This window comes from Pipistrellus kuhlii, unplaced genomic scaffold (genome assembly GCF_014108245.1).
Source record: "Pipistrellus kuhlii isolate mPipKuh1 unplaced genomic scaffold, mPipKuh1.p scaffold_m20_p_5, whole genome shotgun sequence".
Lineage (NCBI taxonomy): Eukaryota > Metazoa > Chordata > Mammalia > Chiroptera > Vespertilionidae > Pipistrellus > Pipistrellus kuhlii.
In genome coordinates, this window is record NW_023425551.1 from 70,551,379 (window position 1) to 70,571,965 (window position 20,587).

Genomic DNA, 20,587 nt, shown 5'->3' on the forward strand with positions numbered 1-20,587 from the left:
ATGCTACTCTTTGGCCCCTTGTGTGTGCCTCTTCCACAAAATACCCCGGCCTGAGTGAGTCTATTTTGAAGAAGTGGCACTAGAAGTTTAAGTTTAAAAAATTTGGTTCTCACAAAAAATTTTAATCGTTGTACTATTGATATTTGGCTCTGTTGACTAATGAGTTTGCTGACCACTGCTTTAGGTGAACATTCATCATAAAAGTACATTGAAAGATTAATTAAGAAAAAATGGGCTCCACTTTGTATTTCTGTAATTCTATGTTCTAATAAAGTCAAGTGAATAATTTTTATCTCTATATGTTTTTCTGTTTCTCATAGAAGTTTGGGGCACTTTCAAAATTAATGAAAGATTTACAAAAGACCTTCTGAATTCATCTTCTGCTATATACTCCAAATATACCACTGAAATCGAAATTCAAGTACGTGTTTTCTAGTTATGTAAGAAATTGTTGGCTAAACATAAGTTCAAATGTTTCCAATTCAACATGTTTATTTAATACCTATTCCTAAGCACTCATTTTCAATAGATTATCACATAGTAGTTAATCACTCTGCCCACAGCTGACGTACTTTGAACATTTTCTTTCTAGGAGAGTTTAGCAATTGAATACTTTTCACATCTTTTGTGCTCAGTTTTGTTCATTTACTTGGGTAATATTATGCCAAAGCTTCTTGATTATTTTCTATTTTTCTATTTTTCAAAAGAAATTTTTTCATGATCTGAGCTCAATTGTCAGCCTCAGGGATTTATTCCATAAAGAAGCCTTTCTTGTTAGAGGCTAGACAGAGTTACTGAGCAAAAATTTTGAACTTTATAACGAAGTCACATACAACTAGATCCCTGTGCCTCCGCTAGAATGCTGTGCGGGTGTGAGTTTCACAAAGACATGCACAAATCCTTGGCTCAGATTAAGCATCTATAAAAATGGCTCATTTGGGGGAAGAATAAAATAGATTTTGGTTGAATTTATAATATTATCTGGCTTCCAATTCATCCTTGAGTCTAAGCAGTTGATTCTTCATTATTTATGAGCAATCTCAAAAATAAATTATGTGCATGTGTATACATTTTCAATTGTCATTTTAACCATATTTTTATAACATGTAACTACCTCCTGCTGTTTCTTTTTCCTTTGCTCAGTGTTTCTGTTAGTTTATTTGGGGTCTGCATCCATGTTTTGCTCAAATGCTTTCCTTGTGTGGGGACAAAAATTAACATATCTACCTTTATTTGTTTGTGCATTTTTTTTTTGTAAGCTTAAAGAAGCATACAAAAGAATTCAAGGTTTTGAGTCAGTTCGTGTCACTCAATTTCGGTAAGTACCACAACGCCCAAATCAAGGCCATCCCTAGATTTATGCATCAGTCCTGAAGAATGCCTAGTGCTGTTTGCCAATTGTCTTTGATAGGTTATAGGTCAGACCTGCTCATTATAGTCTGATTCTTACCCAAACTGGACAAAAGTCTGAAGGGGAAAGCCTATATTCTTATGTAAGTGTGCTTAGGAACGTAAATATTAAATGGTATTCTCAAAGCTATGGAGCAGAGAATAAAATTGGAAACCCCAATTTAGAATTTAGAAGGAAGCAGAAGATCTTGTGTATGTGTATGGAAAGGAGTGAGGGGTAGCGATGAGGGTTGTAGAGGGATGGATTTTCTTCTATAATCACAGCAGGGTATGGTGTATCATTGGGAGCCAGAAGGGAGCCTTGGGTAAAATCGTATATTTTTTGTGTAGATATCATGCATACACCATAGCTCAAAACCCCATAGTCATTGTCTACAGCAAATAAAGAGATATTTAGTAAACCATTCTTTTGTTTATATTTTAATGCCAAAGTTATTTGGTTAGTTAGCCATGTGTGCATTGATTACCAGATATTTGTAGTCTACTTAATGGAGGAAGTGGCTGAGAGGTCAAAACCTTGACTTCTTATATAATTTTTTCATGGTTAACTTGAACAACAGCTAGAGGAAATTTTCATTTGCTGTAAAAATATATTGCACTGGGCTTTATCCTTTAGTTACTTATGACTTTAAAATGTCTTTATAATCCAATGCTAGGGAAAAACACCATTTTTAAATTAAACCCATGTTTATATAATTAATCATTTTCTATTTGACTTTGCTGTCATTAAACTCATAAAACTGAAACCTGATCATAACAATTTTTATATTCAATATTCATATTTTTATTTTCTGTTGTCCTGGTTTTCCATTTATATTTCTAACACATATTCCATCATATATATCTTATAAGCTGTCTCCAATAATTTGTAGACAAAATCACAGTTAAGATAGGTATAAGTCTATAAAATACAATGATTTCCCCCCCTTTACAGTGAGTTAATTTCTCACTGTCTCCATTTAATTATTTGTTGAACAGGATTGTAATATTTGTGGAAACTTATTTAACCTAATCAAATCAAATGAAATAATAGGCATAAAAATACTTTGTAAAGAATTAAAAGAGCCATATCAATGCAAGGGTATTATGCTCAACCTTACATAGAAGGGTATTTGGATTTATTTATACATTGTGAGTGGTAATTCAATGTATTTGAACATTAGCATGTCAGAGATTTTAATACATCAATTAATAAATAAATAATTACCTGACATCAAATTCTTCCTTGGGACTCAGCTCCCTTAGTTACAAAATGACGATAATATAGTGTTCAACTCATACAATTATTGCAGAATTAACTTAATTAGTACACGAATCTCACTTGTTTTTTTTTGTAATTTTAAACACACTCTATAAGCTGATGGTTTCTAAGTGTCTTGAGATTTGGCCTCTCTCCTAAATGTCTGACCTAAATATCCAATTGCTTATTACCATCTCCACTTGATTTTCTAGTAGGCATGTCAAACAGAATATGTTGGAAACAGGAGTCCTCCAACTCCGCTCCTCATAACCTTAAACCTGCTTCTTCCATCTCAATTACAGCGATGCCATTTTCCCAGTTGGACAGACCCAAACCCTGGAGTCATCCTTTAACTTTTTATTGAGGTATAACTTACATTCAGTAATATGCTCTGACTTTAAATATGCAGATTAACAAACTCTGATAAATGGTGGAGTGGATGAGGGTATGGGAAGGATAAATGGTAATAGGAAAAAATAGACTAAAAATGATTTGCCACTGTAAAATAGAAAAGAAAATAAACTCTGACAAATGCTTGTACAAGCTACCACCCATCAACACAAAACATTTCTAACACCCTCAAAGTTCCCTTGTGCCTCCTTACAACTAAGCTTCATGCCCACCTCTACCAGCACCAGAAATAACAACTGTTCTTATTTCAGTCAGCATAGGCTAGTTTTGCCTATTCTAGAACTGCACATAAATGGAATCACTCAGTGTGTAATATTTGTGTGTCTCGCTTCTTTTGCTCAGCATAATATCTTTGAGATTTGTCCTTGTTTATTTTGAGTATCAGTGCTTCCTTTCCTTTTATTGGCCAGTAATCCTCTATTGTATGCATGTACTACAATTGGTCCATTCCTTGCCATCATGCTTGACTGGTTTCTTTCTTCAGTACCTGAAATCTGCTCCATTAGCAATTCCTATGGCTCAGTTTTCAAGTACAACATAAATCTGTCCACTTCTCCCACATGCTGCTACCCAACTAGTTCTTGCTATCATCTCCTCTTTCCTAATCAGCCTTTCTGATTCCCTCCATTCTGTCTATTTTCTACAGCAGCCAGAGTGACCCACAGGTTGAAAACTGCTAGCAGGGTTGCCTAAGATCATTGGAAAACACAGATATTTACATTACGATTCACAACAGTAGCAAAATTAGAATTATGAAGTAGCAATGAAAATAATTTTATGGTTTGGGGTCACCAAAATATGAGGAACTGTATTGAAAGGTCACAGCATTAGAAAGGCTGAGAACTACTGCTTTAAGCTTTGAAAAACACTCCCAATTGTTGACCTGAAACCTAGTCTTTAATTTGTCACACTCATAGAAATTTTCCTGTCTCAGGCCCTTTGCATGTGCTGGCATACCATACCAGTGGTCTTTGCATCACTGGCCTTTCCTTCTCATTCAGACCTTAGCTTAAAAAACCCTTCACATAGAGAAAGCTTTCCTGACCAGTCTTATTAAAGTGGGCCTCATATCTATCTGCTATTCTTCTCACTGTACCTATCTCACATAACACTCAACAAAAAACAATATACACTGAGTGGCCAGATTATTATGATCTCTGAATGCATAATAATCTGGCCACTCAGTATATGTCCTATATAATAAAAGGTTAATATGCAAATTGTCTCCTCAACCAGGAGTTCAACCAGTAGGTAGGTCAGCCAACTGCCCATGTTCCCCCCTCCCCTGGACAGGCTGTCAGGACCCCACCCATGCATGAACTCAAACACACACACACACACACACACACACACACACACACACACACACACTGAGTGGCCAGATTATTATGCATTCAGAGATCAAAATAATCTGGTCACTCAGTCTATATAATATAAATTAAATAAATGCTTATCTAGAAAGATTATTTGTCTTGTCTTCTTTGCCAGAATGTAAGCTCCATGAAAGCAGTGACCAAATCTGTTTGATTTATTCCCATGGATCCAATGCTAAGCCCTGACTGACTGAATAAATTAATCTCAATTTTCCTTCCACATAATCATTAAAGAAGTGGAAGCATCATTGCTGGGTATGAAGTTGTTGGCTCCAGCAGTACATCTGAGCTGCTGTCAGCCATTGAACAGATGACTGAGAAGGCCAAGGGAGGCCTTCAGAAGCTATTTCCACTGGAAGATGACTCTTGGAGAGTATTTGGAAAAGGTAACACTAAATTCCCACCCTCTGCCTAGGTGAATCCTTTAATTGGCTGCTCATTTGTGTCTGTAGGAGGTAGATTGGAGAGGTTTCTGGTACAGAATTATTCTAAGACTGACTTCCAGTAGAAACAGGAAACTGTTTATGATGAAACAAAATTTCAGTCTGACTAGTTTAGATCCTTGCTGATCGGTGATCTGATCTCCACTGTAAATGCTGTGGAAGACTGATTTCACTGCAGGTCTGATGGAATCACTCAGCAATAGTTTACTGGTATTCATGTTGAAATATCTCTGGCGTTGGTAATTCCTGAGTAATAATTCAAGAAACCAAGGAAAGAATGAATATATATAGGTCTTTAAACATTCACACAGACATACACACAAACGAACACACACACACACACACACACACACACACACACACACACACACACTACTTCTTTCCTTCAGATATTTTTTCCCTGTTTACTTCTTTACATCTAATCTTAAATCTCTGTTATCAAAATGTGTTCCACTTTCAGCAACACTAATCCAATAAATATCTACTAAGTGTTTAAAGTGTCTAGGCACTTAGGACACAGCAATGGGGAAAACAAACCAAAAACACAGCTCTTGCTGATCATCCATTCAAGGTCTCCTTTTACCAGTCCCAATCATGTGAAGACTGTATTATTAAGGATCAGCTGCAAGAATAACTAGTGTCTAGTCACAATGTGAGAAGCTTTTACAGGGTGCAAAGTAGGGTATGTCACCCCAAAATGGCAACTGCCCATCTTTTAACCATATTGTTACTCCTTTGTTCCATAGCATTTTGAAGATTTTTCTGGTTTTCTAGCACTCACTTAAAGAGTAAAAATATTTCCTGGGAATGGTCATACCCTGTCTCATTTTTACCTAACACATATTAGTTGATAGCCCACTAAAAGTAAGATCGTTGGCAAAGGTCAGACACCTGGAGGGAGAAGGGCCAGACTCAGAGAGGGTAGGGCATGGAGAAGGAGAAAAGGCAGCTGATAGGGCTGAAACTGGGCATCAAAGACAAGCTTCTCCTACTCCTGAATATTTCTGGGTATTGTCTCTAAGAATATGACTTTTAATGCACAGCTGTATGGTGCATAGAGAGTGCCAGGATATTCAGAGACATTTTCCCTCTCTGTTTCCATTCTCTTCTAGTTCAGTGTAATAGCATTGCCTTTGGATTTGGGTTTAAGAACGATGAGTACACGCTTCCCTGTAGCAGTGGCTACACTGGGTACATCACAGCCAACTGCCAGCCCTCTGGATGGCAGGTCATCAGGGAGACATGCGTGCTTTCTCAGCTGGAAGAACTGAAGAAGGTAAAACCTTGTAGACTTGCCCTGGTTTTGAGTTTTACAGTGGGCACCTACCACTGAGCATGGCTAGGGGGAGGGTAAAATATATAAAATTGTCTCATTTGTCTCATCAGGGAGACATGCGTGCTTTCTCAGCTGGAAGAACTGAAGAAGGTAAAACCTTGTAGACTTGCCCTGGTTTTGAGTTTTACAGTGGGCACCTACCACTGAGCATGGCTAGGGGGAGGGTAAAATATATCAAATTGTCTCATTTGTCAATATGCAGAACATGAGGGTGACATCAGACCCTGGTAAACCCAAGGCATTTGGGCATGAGTAGAAGTCTAGGTGGCAGCTGAGAAGGCCAGAAAAGGTCGGAGTTGATGGTTTTGATGTGGAGGAGTGCTGCAATAGAGTGAATAAATACTGAGGGGTCTGCAATAGATGGCAGAACAGCAATTAAGCTGGACTCAGAAGTCCAGAAAGTCTGGGAATCAAAGACCCAAGTGAAGGTGTGAGTCCAAAGTTATAGACTTAGTACAAGTGAGAATGTCAGAAATCAGAGCAGGGGTTGGGATTGGCCAAAGACAAGCCATATAGAGCAATAGAACTGCAATAGATACTAAGAGTCATCTGGTTTATCAAACACCTTTTATAGATTAGGAAATGAAAGACTAAGGGACTAACTGTTGGTCCCTCTGGTAGCAATAGTGTTGAATTCGAAACATGGTCTTTTGATTCCCAGTCCAGGACTATGACCTTCACATAACGCTGTCTTTGGAAAGTTCAAGTACTTAAGACAAGGCAGATAAATAGAAGCTAATGATGAGGAATTAGAAGTCAAGTCACAGGAAAGAGGGACTCCAAGATTAGTTCACAGACGCTATTCTGCAGATAGATCTCCATAGTGAGCAGAATTTCTGCCCTAGCCCGAGATTCTGCTAGTGCTGTAGGAAAACTCAGAAAGGCGTTATCTTAAAGGACTCTGGAATGTTCACTTCTCCCTCTTTGGACTTCAGTTTCCTCATCTGTAAACTTGGGAGGGAGATTGGATCAGATGGCCTCTGGGGAATCTATCCTTGCTGTTGCCTTCTTTGCCTCAGATATGGACATAGGCCATGTTTATGTGAGGGTGTGAGGATGAGGGCTGGCAGAGCACAGGAACCTTGGGCAGAGAACAGCACTGTCAGCCAAAAAGAGCTAAAAGGAAACCATATAGGATCTGAATTCCTTGATTGACTTGTTCTGACTAAAAGGGAATTTTCCTTCTTGGCTGCCTTCCAAGCTAGCCCAGAGTAGTGGAAGCATCTGGAAGTTTTAAGGAAGAAGTAAAATTCCAAATGCAGTGGCAAAGTGTGGTCAAATTTCCCTACATGTCCATCTGCCTTCCCATCCTAAAAGGATGTCTCAGTATAGTACTGTGATTCTAATAGGATTTAGTGCTGCTTCCTAGAGGGGTACAGTTTGGAAAGTTATTGAATCTCACTGAACGCCAGTGTCTGTATAATTAGGATAATAATTCATCTGAAAATGCATTTTAATAAATTTCTTCAAGTTTCTATGTTCTTAATGGTACCTAGCTCAAAGGATGGTATAAGAGTTAAATCAAGAATCCCTGGTAAAGCATTTAGCACAGAGTAACAACTCTGAAATACAAAAAGCACTGAGTGAAAGCCATCATATTATCATTGTTATATAATATCCTACATTATAATGCACCATACACGTTAGTGATGTAGCCTAGAATTCTGATTTAAATTTGATGAAACACAAGCATGTTTTTTGTTTGTTTGTTTGTTTGTTTTTGTAGAACTTAACCATTTTCATTTCTAGAATTTCAGTGTGATTGCAAGCAATGCCACTGAGGCAGCCATGTCATCCTTGGTGAGAAATCTTTCAGTCCTCATTCAGCAAAATCCATCAACCACAGCTGGGAATCTGGCTTCTGTGGTGTCAATTCTGGGCAATGTCTCATCTCTGTCACTGGCGAGCCATTTCAGTGTGTCCAATTCAACAATGGAGGTATGGTCTGCCTGTGCTTGAAGGGCCACTTTATTGATGATGATTATTTAAAAAATTGTTTTAATTATTCAATTACAGTTGATATTCAATATTATATTATTCTCAGGTATACAGCATAGTGGTTTGACATTTATATAACTTACAAAGTAACCCCCAATAACCATACATAGTTATTATAATATTAGAGGCCCTATGCACAAAAATTTAGGCAAGAGTAGGCCTTCCTTTCCCTGGCTGCCAACACTGGCTTCCCTCCAGCCCTTGCTTCATCAGGGAAGACATCCAGAAAGACGTCCGGGAGATGTCTGGTCTAATTAGCATATTACCCTTTTATTATTATAGATTACTTACTATATTCCCTATAATGTACTTTACCATCCTGTTACTATTTTGTAACTGCCAACTGTACTTCTCGATCCTTTCACCTTTTTCACCTGGCCCCTATCCCCCTCCCATTTGGCAGTCATCAGTTTGTTCTCTGTATCTCTGAGTTTGCTTCTATTTTGTTTGTTCATTTATTTTGTTTTTTAGATTCCACTATAAGTGAAGTCATATGGTATTTGTCTTTCTCTGTTGACTTATTTCACTTAGCATAGTACCATCTAGTAGGCCCTTCCATGTTGTTGCAAATGGTAAGATTTCATTCTTTTTATAGTCAATTAATATTCAATTTTATCTCTACCACATCTTCTATATCCAATCGTCTATCAATGGACACTTAGGTTGCTTTCATATCTTTTTACTTATTAATTATTAATTTTAAAAAACCCTCCCTCAAGTATATTTTTCCATTGAGTTTTAGGGAGAATGGAGAAGAGGGAGAAGGGGGAGAGAGAAAGCGGGAGACAGAGAGAGAAATATCAATGTGAGAGAGATACATTGATTGCTTGCCTTCCGTAGGCCAGGGATAGAACCTGTGACCCTTCCATCCATGTACCAATACTCGAACCACTAAACAACTCTGGACAGGCTGCTTCCATATCTTGACTATTGTAAATAATGCTGCAGTGATCATAGAGATGCATATATCTTTTAAATGAGTGTTTTGGATTTCTCCAGATATATATCCATAAGTGGGATTGCTGGGTCATATGGTAGTTCTGTTGTTAACTTTTTGAAGAAACTCCATACTGTTTTCCACAATGGTTGCACCAATTTGCAACCCCACCAACAATGCATGAGGATTTTGAAGGGTCCACTTTAAAACTACTTCATAAGGAGGAATAACAAAAGCCTGAGTTGGAGGGGTATTGTTGGAAAGACGGACGAGGCATGTAAGAGCCTTTGTGTGATTTTTACTGCTTCCTCTGCCATGTGCAAAGATCTCATGGGATCAACTGTGTGAGTTCAAAGTAACAGGGAGCATCCTCTAGGCAGGTTGTCTGGGCAGCACGTGGCTTAGAGGAGAAGAGCCTCTGACCCGGATGCCACTGTGTTGACACAGGTGCCAACTCTTCAATACCTGCTTGCAGGCTGCAGTCATTCTTTCTTGTGAGCAGAAACTCTGGCTTTAGTCACTTATACTTTAAGAACTTCCTCTTTTTTTGCCTGGGAAATCCATGCATGCTTTGGTTTGGATTTTTAAAAATTAACTTAAGCCCTAGCCGGTTTGACTCAGTGGAAAGAGCATCGGCCTACGGATTGAAGAGTCCCAGGTTTGATTCTGGTCAAGGGCACATGCCTCGGTTGTGGGCTCTATCCCCAGTGTGGGGCGTGCAGGAGGCAGCCAATCAATGATTCTCTGTCATCACTGATGTTTCTCTCTCTCTCTCTTCCTCGCTGTAATCAATAAAAATATATTCTAAAAAAATAAATAAAAATTAACTTAAAGTTACATAAGTAAGACTTGGTCACTAAAAAAAGTTCAAATAAGCAAAAGTATAAAAAAAAATCTTTAATCTGGTCGCACTAGAATAGAAACAGCTTATATATATTTTAGGTATCCTGTCAGTGCCTAGAGGAATGACAAGAGACATGTAGCAGGTGCTCAATAAACATTTATTAAAAAAATATCCTTGGATGTATGCATTTTAAGTTAAGAATGTAATATTTTTCAGAATTGAATTATATAATGTATAATGTTACATAATCACACAACTATACTTAATCTCATATAAGGTGACCATTGTGTCAGAAATGACACTAATTATGAATAAATTAAATTTTCTGAATCAAAGAAAAGACACTCAGAATTCTATAGTTTGGCCATGTATTATTTGCAAGAGACAAACTAAAACCAAATGATATAAAAAGGATAAAAATTAATTAAAGGGGAAAATAGAGCAGGCAAACAAAGGCAGAGGATCCTGGAGGCAGCGGAAGAAACGAGCTATGGGCTCCTGGACCAGAAGCCACAGAGGGCTCGGTTAGGGTAAACACTGGCCCAGAGTGATAGACACTGGGAACGAGAGTCCTAAGAAAGACAAGAGGCTGATGAGGGACAAAGTGACCATTGTCAAGCACTGGTTTGGAAAAGGTATATCTCAAACTAAGACCATTAAAACCGACGGCAATTCAATACTTCCTGTGCTTGCCTCCAGTTTTTAAGGATTTTTTTACTTTATATTTCTCTCTTCTATTAAACAAAAATAATTAATACACATGAATTAAAACTTGAACATCCATGACATGAATTTAGAACTGATGTTAGCAAAACAAGCATAGCGTGGGAAGCAGTTGACAGTCACGTCACACGCTGAGCTGAGGAGTAATGCAGTCATGTTTGTCGCCTCAGGGGAAGGAAGAGCACACCTCTGCAGCCCAATTGCAGGATTCGTTCTCATCCATGCTGAAACCTTGGCATGCCCATGAGTGCTTTGGGGCAATCACCCTGCAGCTGACATGATCCTGTTGACCCACGTTTTTTTAACCCAAACCTTCCACTTGCAGAACAAATGAGCTGAATTTCACTGATGAGTTTTAATGGGATCATCCGCTGAGCCAATTCTCCAGGGCAATTTTCCTATATTTAGTACTAATGACTATCCACTGTTAGGCCCATTTATTCAAAATACAAACTGACTTGCTTCCTTGCATTTCAGGATGTCATCAGTATAGCTGACCACATCCTTAATTCAACATCAGTAACCAACTGGACAGTATTATTGCAGGAAGAAAAGCATGTCAGCTCCCGGTTACTAGAGACATTGGAAAACATCAGCGTTCTGGTACCTCCAACAGCTCTGCCTCTGAACTTTTCTCGGGAATTCATTAACTGGAAAGGGATTGCAGTGTCCGAAAACCAACACAAGACAGGTTACCACTATCAACCTGAAATGTTCTCGCCAAATACCTCCATTCCCATCAGAGGCCGTGTGTTAATTGGGTCAGACCAATTCCAGGGGACCCTTCCAGGAACTATTATCAGCATGGCCTCATTGACCTTGGGGACCATTCTACCCATAACCCAAACTGGAAATGCTCATGTCAATGGGCCCGTGATATCCACGGTTATCCAAAACTATTCCATAAATGAAGTCTTCCTGGTTTTTTCCAAGATAGAGTCAAACCTGAGCCAGCCTTGTTGTGTGTTTTGGGATTTTAGTCATTTGCAGTGGAATGAAGCAGGCTGCCACCTACTGAATGAAACTCTAGACACAGTGATGTGCCGGTGTACTCACCTGACCTCATTCTCCATGCTGATGTCACCTTTTGTCCCTCCTGCCGTCATTCCGGTTGTGAAGTGGATCACCTTTGTGGGGCTGGGTGTCTCCATTGGAAGTCTCATCTTATGCCTGATCATCGAGGCTCTGTATTGGAAGCAGGTCAAGAAAAACCAAACATCGCACACACGTCATATTTGCATGGTCAACATATCCCTATGCCTCCTGATTGCCGATGTTTGGTTTATTGTTGCTGCCACTGTGGATGCCACGGTCAACCCTTCTGGGATCTGCATAGCTGCAGTGTTCTTTACACACTTTTTCTACCTCTCCTTGTTCTTTTGGATGCTCCTGCTCGGCCTCCTGCTGGCTTATCGGATCATCCTCGTGTTCCATCACCTGGCCATGCCTTCAATGCTGGCTGTGGGGTTCTGCCTCGGCTATGGGTGTCCTCTCATTATATCTGTCATCACCATTGCAGTCACACAACCTAGCCATGGCTACGGAAGGAAAGACGTGTGTTGGCTGAACTGGTCCGGTGGAAGCAAACCCCTCTTGGCCCTCGCTGTCCCCGTGCTGACTATCGTGGCTGTGAATCTCGTGGTGGTATTCTTAGTTCTCACGAAGCTCTGGAGGCCCGCAGTTGGAGAGAGGCTGAGTCAGGACAACAAGGCCACGATCGTCCGCATGGGGAAGAGCATCCTCATCCTGACGCCTCTGCTGGGGCTCACCTGGGGCTTTGGCCTAGGAGTAATGGTGGACAGCCAGAATCTGGCCTGGCACGTTATTTTTGCACTGCTCAATGCCTTCCAGGTGAGAATAACTGCCATCAGGTAACTGGGATATTTGTAGAGAACTGAGTTTGGCGGAACAACTCTTAAAGCTATCTTATCTCCCTGCCTCTAGCAGAACTGTAACCAAAACTGCCTGGCAACAGTGAATAAAATAAAAGTTCCATTTCCCCAACAGTTATTCTTCTACTGAGGCAGAATATTAAACTTCTTCAGTAGCCCATTCCAGCACTTTAAATCTGCGAGGTTTCATGAGCTGACGTTAATCTCTCTTACTGCCGACTCAGTCCTCTTTCCCTAGGGCGACCTCACACAGGGAGAGGGAACTAAATCAAGAGCCCTTGTGGACTCTGAACAGTGCAAAGGTAGTCCCCCGAGTGAGACAGAGCAGAAGCTGGCAAACTGCAGCTAGTGCTGTTTTTGTAAATAAAGTTTTATTGGAACAGAGTCACACCTCTTTGTTTACATATGATCTGTGGCTGCTTTCCTTATGCCAGCAGAGTTCAGCAGTTATAACAGAGACTGTGTGACCTTTAAAACCTAAATATTTACTATCTGGCTCTTTACAGAAAATGTTTGCCAACCCCTGCTGCAAAGAATGGGTTTTACATACCCCAGTCAGAGAGTGTTTGGGGAGTAGGTGCAGAGTAATTCCTAGATTTTGATGAATCTGGAAGAGAGTCTTAGATCCTGGTTCAATGATGGTTTGCTGGATCACCTCTGCACAATGACTCAGAACCTTAGTGATGCACTGCCTGCACTGAAGGTGCTCTGAGTGGGAGAGGAACTTTCAAAGTTTAAGAAAGCTTCTGCCAAGGGCTGGCCTTGATGGAAAGGATGCTGATAGAGGTCAACTCCATCCACTTGGCCTTAGGATTGGACCATAGTGCCTCTGCCATCAGAGATGCTCAGCAAATGTTCACTTAATGCCTGTCCTAAAGAAAGGCTACGATATAGAAGCAAACGGAATGCATTTGTTTTGGGTTTAGGATGACACAAAGGGGAAAATGAATCTTTGCATGCATTTAAAACATTTTTTTCACTCAATTTATTCATTTATACATCTGATTAAACATTTTTGAGTACTTTGTGACATGCTAGGCATTGTAGAGGTCACAGGGTATCTTTGCCTCCGAGGAGCCCTCAGTGTAGTGGGCAGACAACTCTGATGTTGGGTGATAAGATAGAATATTGTATTATATATGCCTTCTTTTCTGGAAAAAATAAAACGTGATTCTTTTTTTAGGGTTTTTTCATATTATGCTTTGGAATGCTCTTGGATAGTAAGGTATGTACATTAATTTTTCTCTTTATCCCCTAACTGAGGCAGCTAACCTTTCCTCTGCAGTTCTGAGGTCCTTATTCATATACCATAACAGAGACCAGATTACGGGTACTTTTGTAATAAAATTCTGTAATTTTACAAAAGGTGGGCTTAGTCAGGCAACAAAGGAACTAAACACTCACTGCTGATGATAAGCTATATGGAACTAATCACAACCTATAATGTGACATTATAGAAAGAAACAGAAAAGTCTTTTTACTTTAAATTTTTGTAACTCACATTATGGTTTGGCAATCATTAAAGAGCAAAAGTACTTTCCTTAGGGGGAAATTCCCTTTTATTCCTTTAATTTACCCATTTACTTAGAATATACTGAAAGACATTCTAAATTTTCAGAATTTTAAATAGTAAATAGCTTCTAAAATTAAATAACCTAGAAAAGATGGCCAATGTAAGTAAAAGATAATAGAAAAAAACTTAATAATCCCATTTTATTATTTTTCCCAGGCATTGAGCAATTATTTTGAGAACCATAAAGGCAATAAGCTAATAGATATAGGGTTTGTTTTGATAATAACTAAAGAATATTTTATAATTAGCACATGCACAAAACTGCTAATTACAAAAAAGCAATTTGCTGTTCTTGATTGGCCTAAATAATTCTCATGTTTGTACAAATCACATGGTTAGCAAACTCTTCAACTTCAAAGGTAAACTTCAGTTTAGAAGTTATTTCCACTTACTAATGTCTAGAATATGAATTATTATGGCTTTTGCTTCTGTTGTTCTTTGTTTAATTCTAGATTTGCTGACAGATAGTTAAAACAAATAAAGGAAGTAAAAAAAGATAAATCATTTCATGCTTATAGTCTGTTAGCTTCCAGGAAATACTACTGCTAAACTACAGTTTCAGTCTGCAGTTTTGTTCTTGCTTTGCAGAAGATACTAGTATTTTGTGATGTTTATGTACATATGTTGTATATGTGCATCTGAGAATTTCTCTGTTATCCTTATAGCTTCGACAATTGTTGTTCAACAAGTTGTCTCCTTTAAGCTCTTTGAAGCAACCATCAAAGGTAATTATCTCACACTGCCATGCATTCAAGGCACGAAGTTCCACTTTTTCGTTTTCCTTTTTCTACAGTCCCACAGAAAGACCGCTTTTGTGTAAACCCCTTGAGTTTCTGTCACCATTATATTCTGGTTATCTGTCACGGTGGCTAGCACATGGTCAATACTTATTATAGTTGAGTGAGAGAGGAAATGAATGAATGAATGAATGAATGAATGAATGAACGAGAAGTCATGGAAAGCTTCAGGACATTCAAAGATCCAGGTCTGTGGATGCTATTGTGAACAAATACCTTTGAACAATGTCATTTGCTTTAGTCTGACTTGCCTCCCAACTGCTAGAATCGGTAAGGCCCTTTTCTCTGCCTGTTCAGCTTTCCTATAAACCATTTCCCCCTCTCTAGGAAACTAAAGGGTGAAGTCTTGACTAACTTCAAATATATAAAATACAGCCTCTGAATTTTCTCTCTTAAGCTGGTATAACTGTTCCATGCAGTTCTGGCTTTTAACATTTGTATGGAAATAGATGATTCCTGTTTTATGGCTAGCCACAAAAGTGCCATTCACATAAGGAGAGTTTACTGAGAAACAAAAGCACTTGCACCCATGTTTTGTATTTTTGCAGTTAATTTTTACTTTCATCTTTCAGCAAAATACTGAGGGCCTTCAGAAAAGTTTCTAAAGTAGAGATTTCTGTGTTTGATAAAAGTCTACTGACTTAAGTACATGAAAATCTATGTGGATGTTTAGAGATTTTTACAAGGGACAAAATAACATTTGAAATAACAAACAGTGATTAGCTTCTGACATTAAACATTTTTTCTAAGTGTGCATTTCATAGTAGATGGAGAGCATTGATAAAAATTAGGGATCAGGGACCTATGGGCTGGCAGACCTCCACTGTGTCCCCCCCACCTCCCACTTTTTATTATTATTATTTTTAAATTTAATTTACTAACATTATATAGGTTTCAAGTGTACAATTCTATGATACATCGTCTTTGTATTGCATTGTATGCTCACTACCTAAGGGGATCAAATACATGGTGACAGAGGGAGACTAGACTTGGGATGGTGTTCCCTGTGCTTCTGTTACTGGTAGTACAATCTTAGGAAAGTCACTTAGTACTTTTTGGTTTCTATTTTCTCAACTATTAAAACTAAGTTGGACTAGTTCCTCAAAGCTGAAGTGTTTTTGAGTCTATGTCTTAAAGAATTGAAATCCCTCGAGTCATACATGTGAAACTAATAAATAATTCACTGCTCTTAAGAAAAGGAGGGAACTACAGCATATACGACTGTACTGAAGGAAAATCTTACCTTGATAAAGTGAGACAGGACACTCTTCACTCTGCAAAACAAAGAGAGAAAAGATCCCAAAACAAAACAAAACAAACAAAACAAAACAAACAAAACAAAACAAAACAAAACAAAAACAAAAGCAGAGATGCCTGACAGTGTCTTTTCTGCCTGTTTCTAACGTAGTGTTGGCACTTCTCAGAAGGCCACGGTGGCCAGTGAGGGGTCTTTGTTTACTGGATTGCACCCTATTGTGTTTTCAATTGTGTTTTCAAACCAAGTGATAAAAATGGGAGTTTGTTTTTTGATTAGGTCACTTATTCGCTTTAAAACAAAAGTACATTGAGTAGAAGAGATGGGTATTTGTAATTTCCTGATGGAGTTTGAATGAACCCGCAGCAACTCTGATTACACTGGTTGAAGAATGATGAGAAGAAGTAGAAGAGATTACACTAGGGATGAATCCTCCTCTCAAGATTCTCTTGTGGGAGAGAAAAGAGAGTGAGGGTAGCAGACACAGAACCATGAGGAGCAGGAAGAGCAGAGTTGCCAGGATGTGAACAGGGAGGAGCCAGCTAAGAGAAAACAATGAGAGAGAAAGGATAATCGACAGAAAATTTCTGGGAAGCCAGGTTGAGTGGTTGGACTGCAGACGGAGGGACCAGGCTTTTCCCTGACACAGGAAGTTTCAGGCTGGTGCAGATAGGGCAACATGTACAAATTGGGGACATGATGTGGGACAATTCAGACCTGGGTTTTGTTTTGTTTTTAAGTAGGAGACAAGGCCATCCATTGAGCAATGAGCATAGGGTTGGTGAATAGAGAATCCTGAAAGCAGTGAACATTAGAATAGTTGGCTGAAGGGAATGGAAGCAGAAACCAATGATTTTCTCAGCAAATACCAGCCCTCAAGCCACCAGAACTCTGTGGGGAATCACAATGAGGTTTCTCTCACAATCCTCCCCCTGCTGAGGGCTCAGGGTCTCTTCTTGGGCCTTCCATTGTCCAAGCCACATTCTACAACTCTGAGCCAAGAGCCAGACTCTAGTGACCTCTACAGGTATCCTCTCCACAAAGAAGTTACTTATCTCTATTTCCGATGACTCAGGTCCTGCTTTCAAGCAACAGCACTCAATATGAGATGTTAAATTAATGACTAAATTAATTAACAAGTGGGTAAAGGACATAATGTGTCTTAATACTTCCACCTGTCCCAGTAAGTGCATGCTGCTTATTTTAAATATTTTATCTCAGTTTGATAATTTAGTTTAAAAATTTTAATTCTATTTAGCCTCACTGACAAAGGAGGCAGTTTTCTCAAAGAGATTTGAACACTAAGAGGAGGCAGAATAAAACAAAGCTTTACTGGAGACCATTTTTTACTAGAGGTATTGTTTTTTTCAGCATAGGTTTTTCTAGTGATAAATATGTGAACCATGAAATGTAAGTCCGGGCATGAAAAAGGATAAGGTATCCTTTAGAGCTGTTTTTTTTTTTTTTTTTTAGTTTGTTTTTAGAAATCCCAAGAATATACAGGAGCAAAAATTCACTTAGAAATAAGTTTTAAGCATTTTCAATTGATTAAAGCAGAATAGAGAATAAAGAAGTGAGAATTCAAATTTCTTAAAAGGATAATAATGTACTAGGTAGCTAGAATAAAGGATTGTTAATGACATCAAGTAGTTAGGAAATGTTCACTGTCACCAAAAGGATACTATTAATGCCCAAATGACTCATTTTTCTTTTGTGCAGCAAAACTCATCAGAATTATCTGCCAAACCCAAATTTGCAAAGTCTTCCAACCCAGTGCAACACAAAGGTGAGTCACAATAAACAAAAGGATATGAAAGGTAGGAAGAGACTGTGAATACATCAAATAAAGAAAACTCAATGGCAACTTTAATATATATATTAAATATTGATTTTTGATATATATTTAATAGATATTATTTAATATTATTATTAATTATATTATTTAATATTATTGTATATTATATATTATTTAATATATATTAAATGTTGATTTCAGAGAGGAAGAAAGAGAGAGATAGAAACATAAATAATGAGAATCATTGACCGGCTGCCTCCTCCGCACCCACCACTGGGGATCCAGCCCACAACCCAGACATGCTCTCTGATCGGGAATTGAACTGTGACCCCCTGGTTCATGGGTTGACGCTCAACTACTGAGCCATGCTAACCGGGTTCAATGGCAACATTTTAAAAACTCATGTGAGAAGTGTGAGGGTATCAGCCAGTTCTGTGTCCAGAGTTTGAATGATGCTCAGGGTTGACACAGTAATATTGGGGATTTGACACTTGTGGAGATTAGTGACTATCACGTTTAATTTCATCACAAAAATACTAGTATCTTCTCAATTAGACAGTATATAAGTCTGTGACATTGATCACTGAGTACATGAAGTGTGGTTAAACTAACATCAATTGTGTCCTTACCACAGAGTCTCTCCTTCTGTGCCAGCTGCTGAGCAGTGGGCATGGACCAGGTTCTGTGCCCTAGTGTTGGACATATCCTCCGCCCTAGAGTATTCCTGGAAAAGGAGGAACCACCATCTGCTTTGGGGGACAGAGTACTGTCCCCTCTGCCTATGACATGTCTTGTTTCTATGCTCAGATATTGGCTGTTGCAACTATTGGCTGTTGTGAATGACACTGAACTCCCAGAAGACTGGTATTTAAGCATTGCAAATAGTTATAGTATTGCTGGAGGAGAAGGGAGCATGCAGCATCGAGGCTGAGGAAGAGACACCACGTTACAAGTTAAGCTGAAGTCATACTTAAGTGTCCCATTTTATATTAAAATTACATTAGTACCTTATTAAGATAGGGAATCAAAATTATTTGAATTGAGTCTCTTGACACATGAAGTTCAAGTGTCTGAATTTGAAAAGATACTTCTCTTCCAAAATGTTTAATGTGACTTAGGTTCCAATATTACTGCCACCAACCAGCCTGAGGCCTTTTGACAAACTTCTTTACTTTTTGGATTTTGTTCCTCATCAGTAAAATAAAAAACAAAATAAAACAAACAAACAAACAAAAAATACAAAGCTATCGCTAAGGGTCCCCCTAGCAATAACATTCTGTGGTCTCAAATCTGCTTTTTCTCATTTCCCAACATTATCTGAAAAGCATGGTCCTTCTCTTGTCAACGAGAGATGTCTGACATACCCCAGTTTCTGTGGCATTAATAAAATGCTGTTCCTGTTGGCCAGCTATATTCTAGATCTTTCCTTATCGTCTTCCTAAAACTGTCCAGAATTGTAAGGAATTGCATCAGCTTCTTTTCATTTTGGTCTCATGCTTGATTCCAACTCCGTAGCCAGAGTTCTAACCATCTTTTTCCTCTCTTAGGCACTTATGCATTTTCTCATACTGGAGAGTCCTCAATTGACATCATGCTAACTCAGTTTTTATCAACTGAATAAGGCTGGAAACCATAAAATCAAGAAAAAAAAGTTTTGGAGCAACTTGACATTTCCAGCTAAATGTCAGTGAAGAAATTAGTTCAATAGTAGATGGGATTTTCTGATGGAAAAATCTGGACTAAAAGGAGAAGGTTCCAATAGTTTCGTCACTGCCCTCTTTATCTTCAATGAAATGGAAAGATTGATTCTTATGTGGTTTGAATCAATTGATTGCTCCATAAACATAGAAGAGTAGGTTTTGCCAGAAATTGTGTCAGTTGTACCAGTCTTTCACTGCCACAAGCTGCCTGTCCTTTTTCATAAAATAGCACCTTTCATATGGCACTTCCAATCCTCTGAATCAGAGTAGGAAAATGTCATGAAATTGCCTTAGATACATTGATGGGCCATGTTCACATTCTTATCAAAAAGTCAATGGTATAAATTTCCTAAGAAAAACAGTCATTTTCCTCCCACATTTTCCAGTTGGATCTTATGCTTATTTTTGCTTTTTAGGTTCAGTTACTTAACTTTGAAAGTTAATCAGAAATAAAATGAAAACTTCCATTTCATTCTTAATGCAGTATTTTCCAGTTTGCAAGGCACTTTCATCTGATCTCCAATCCAGCGATGTGAGGTGTGCAGGCAGACCTAGTACAGAGATGAGGACATGAAAGCTTGTACAGGTGACATGACTGGCCAATGACTATAAAGCCAATGAAAGGTCATTGGGGACTTTTAAGACTTTTGCTTCCTAGTCCTTTTGTACAGTCCCATAATAGCTTTGAAAATTACCTGTGATCCTAAGAAAGCTTTATGAGGTGATCATGTGGTTCATTATTCCCAGAATTTTCTCTATGTAAGCAGCAAAATGTGGGAGAGTTTGGTTGTCAGCTTTCAGGGAGATACTTTAAAACATCCTGGATTTCTTTCATAGTATTATAGATTGGAGGTACTTTC

General features: G+C 38.6%; 1 protein-coding gene across 5 annotated transcripts in view; it reads left to right on the plus strand.

Annotated features, from left to right (window-relative positions):
• The window catches only part of ADGRF1 (adhesion G protein-coupled receptor F1), a 45,188-nt gene that overhangs the window by 21,671 nt on the left and 2,930 nt on the right, over nt 1-20,587 (plus strand). For 4 of the 5 annotated variants that reach the window (XM_045573029.1, XM_045573030.1, XM_045573031.1 and 1 more), the window contains exons 6-15: nt 321-421; nt 1,260-1,318; nt 2,947-3,015; nt 4,669-4,820; nt 5,990-6,153; nt 7,963-8,151; nt 11,193-12,566; nt 13,791-13,832; nt 14,846-14,905; nt 17,952-18,018. In XM_045573029.1, coding sequence (XP_045428985.1) covers nt 321-421; nt 1,260-1,318; nt 2,947-3,015; nt 4,669-4,820; nt 5,990-6,153; nt 7,963-8,151; nt 11,193-12,566; nt 13,791-13,832; nt 14,846-14,905; nt 17,952-18,018 — 2,277 coding nt within the window. The remainder of the gene's footprint in view (nt 1-320; nt 422-1,259; nt 1,319-2,946; nt 3,016-4,668; nt 4,821-5,989; nt 6,154-7,962; nt 8,152-11,192; nt 12,567-13,790; nt 13,833-14,845; nt 14,906-17,951; nt 18,019-20,587) is intronic. The other variant, XM_036415124.2, reaches the window with a different exon arrangement.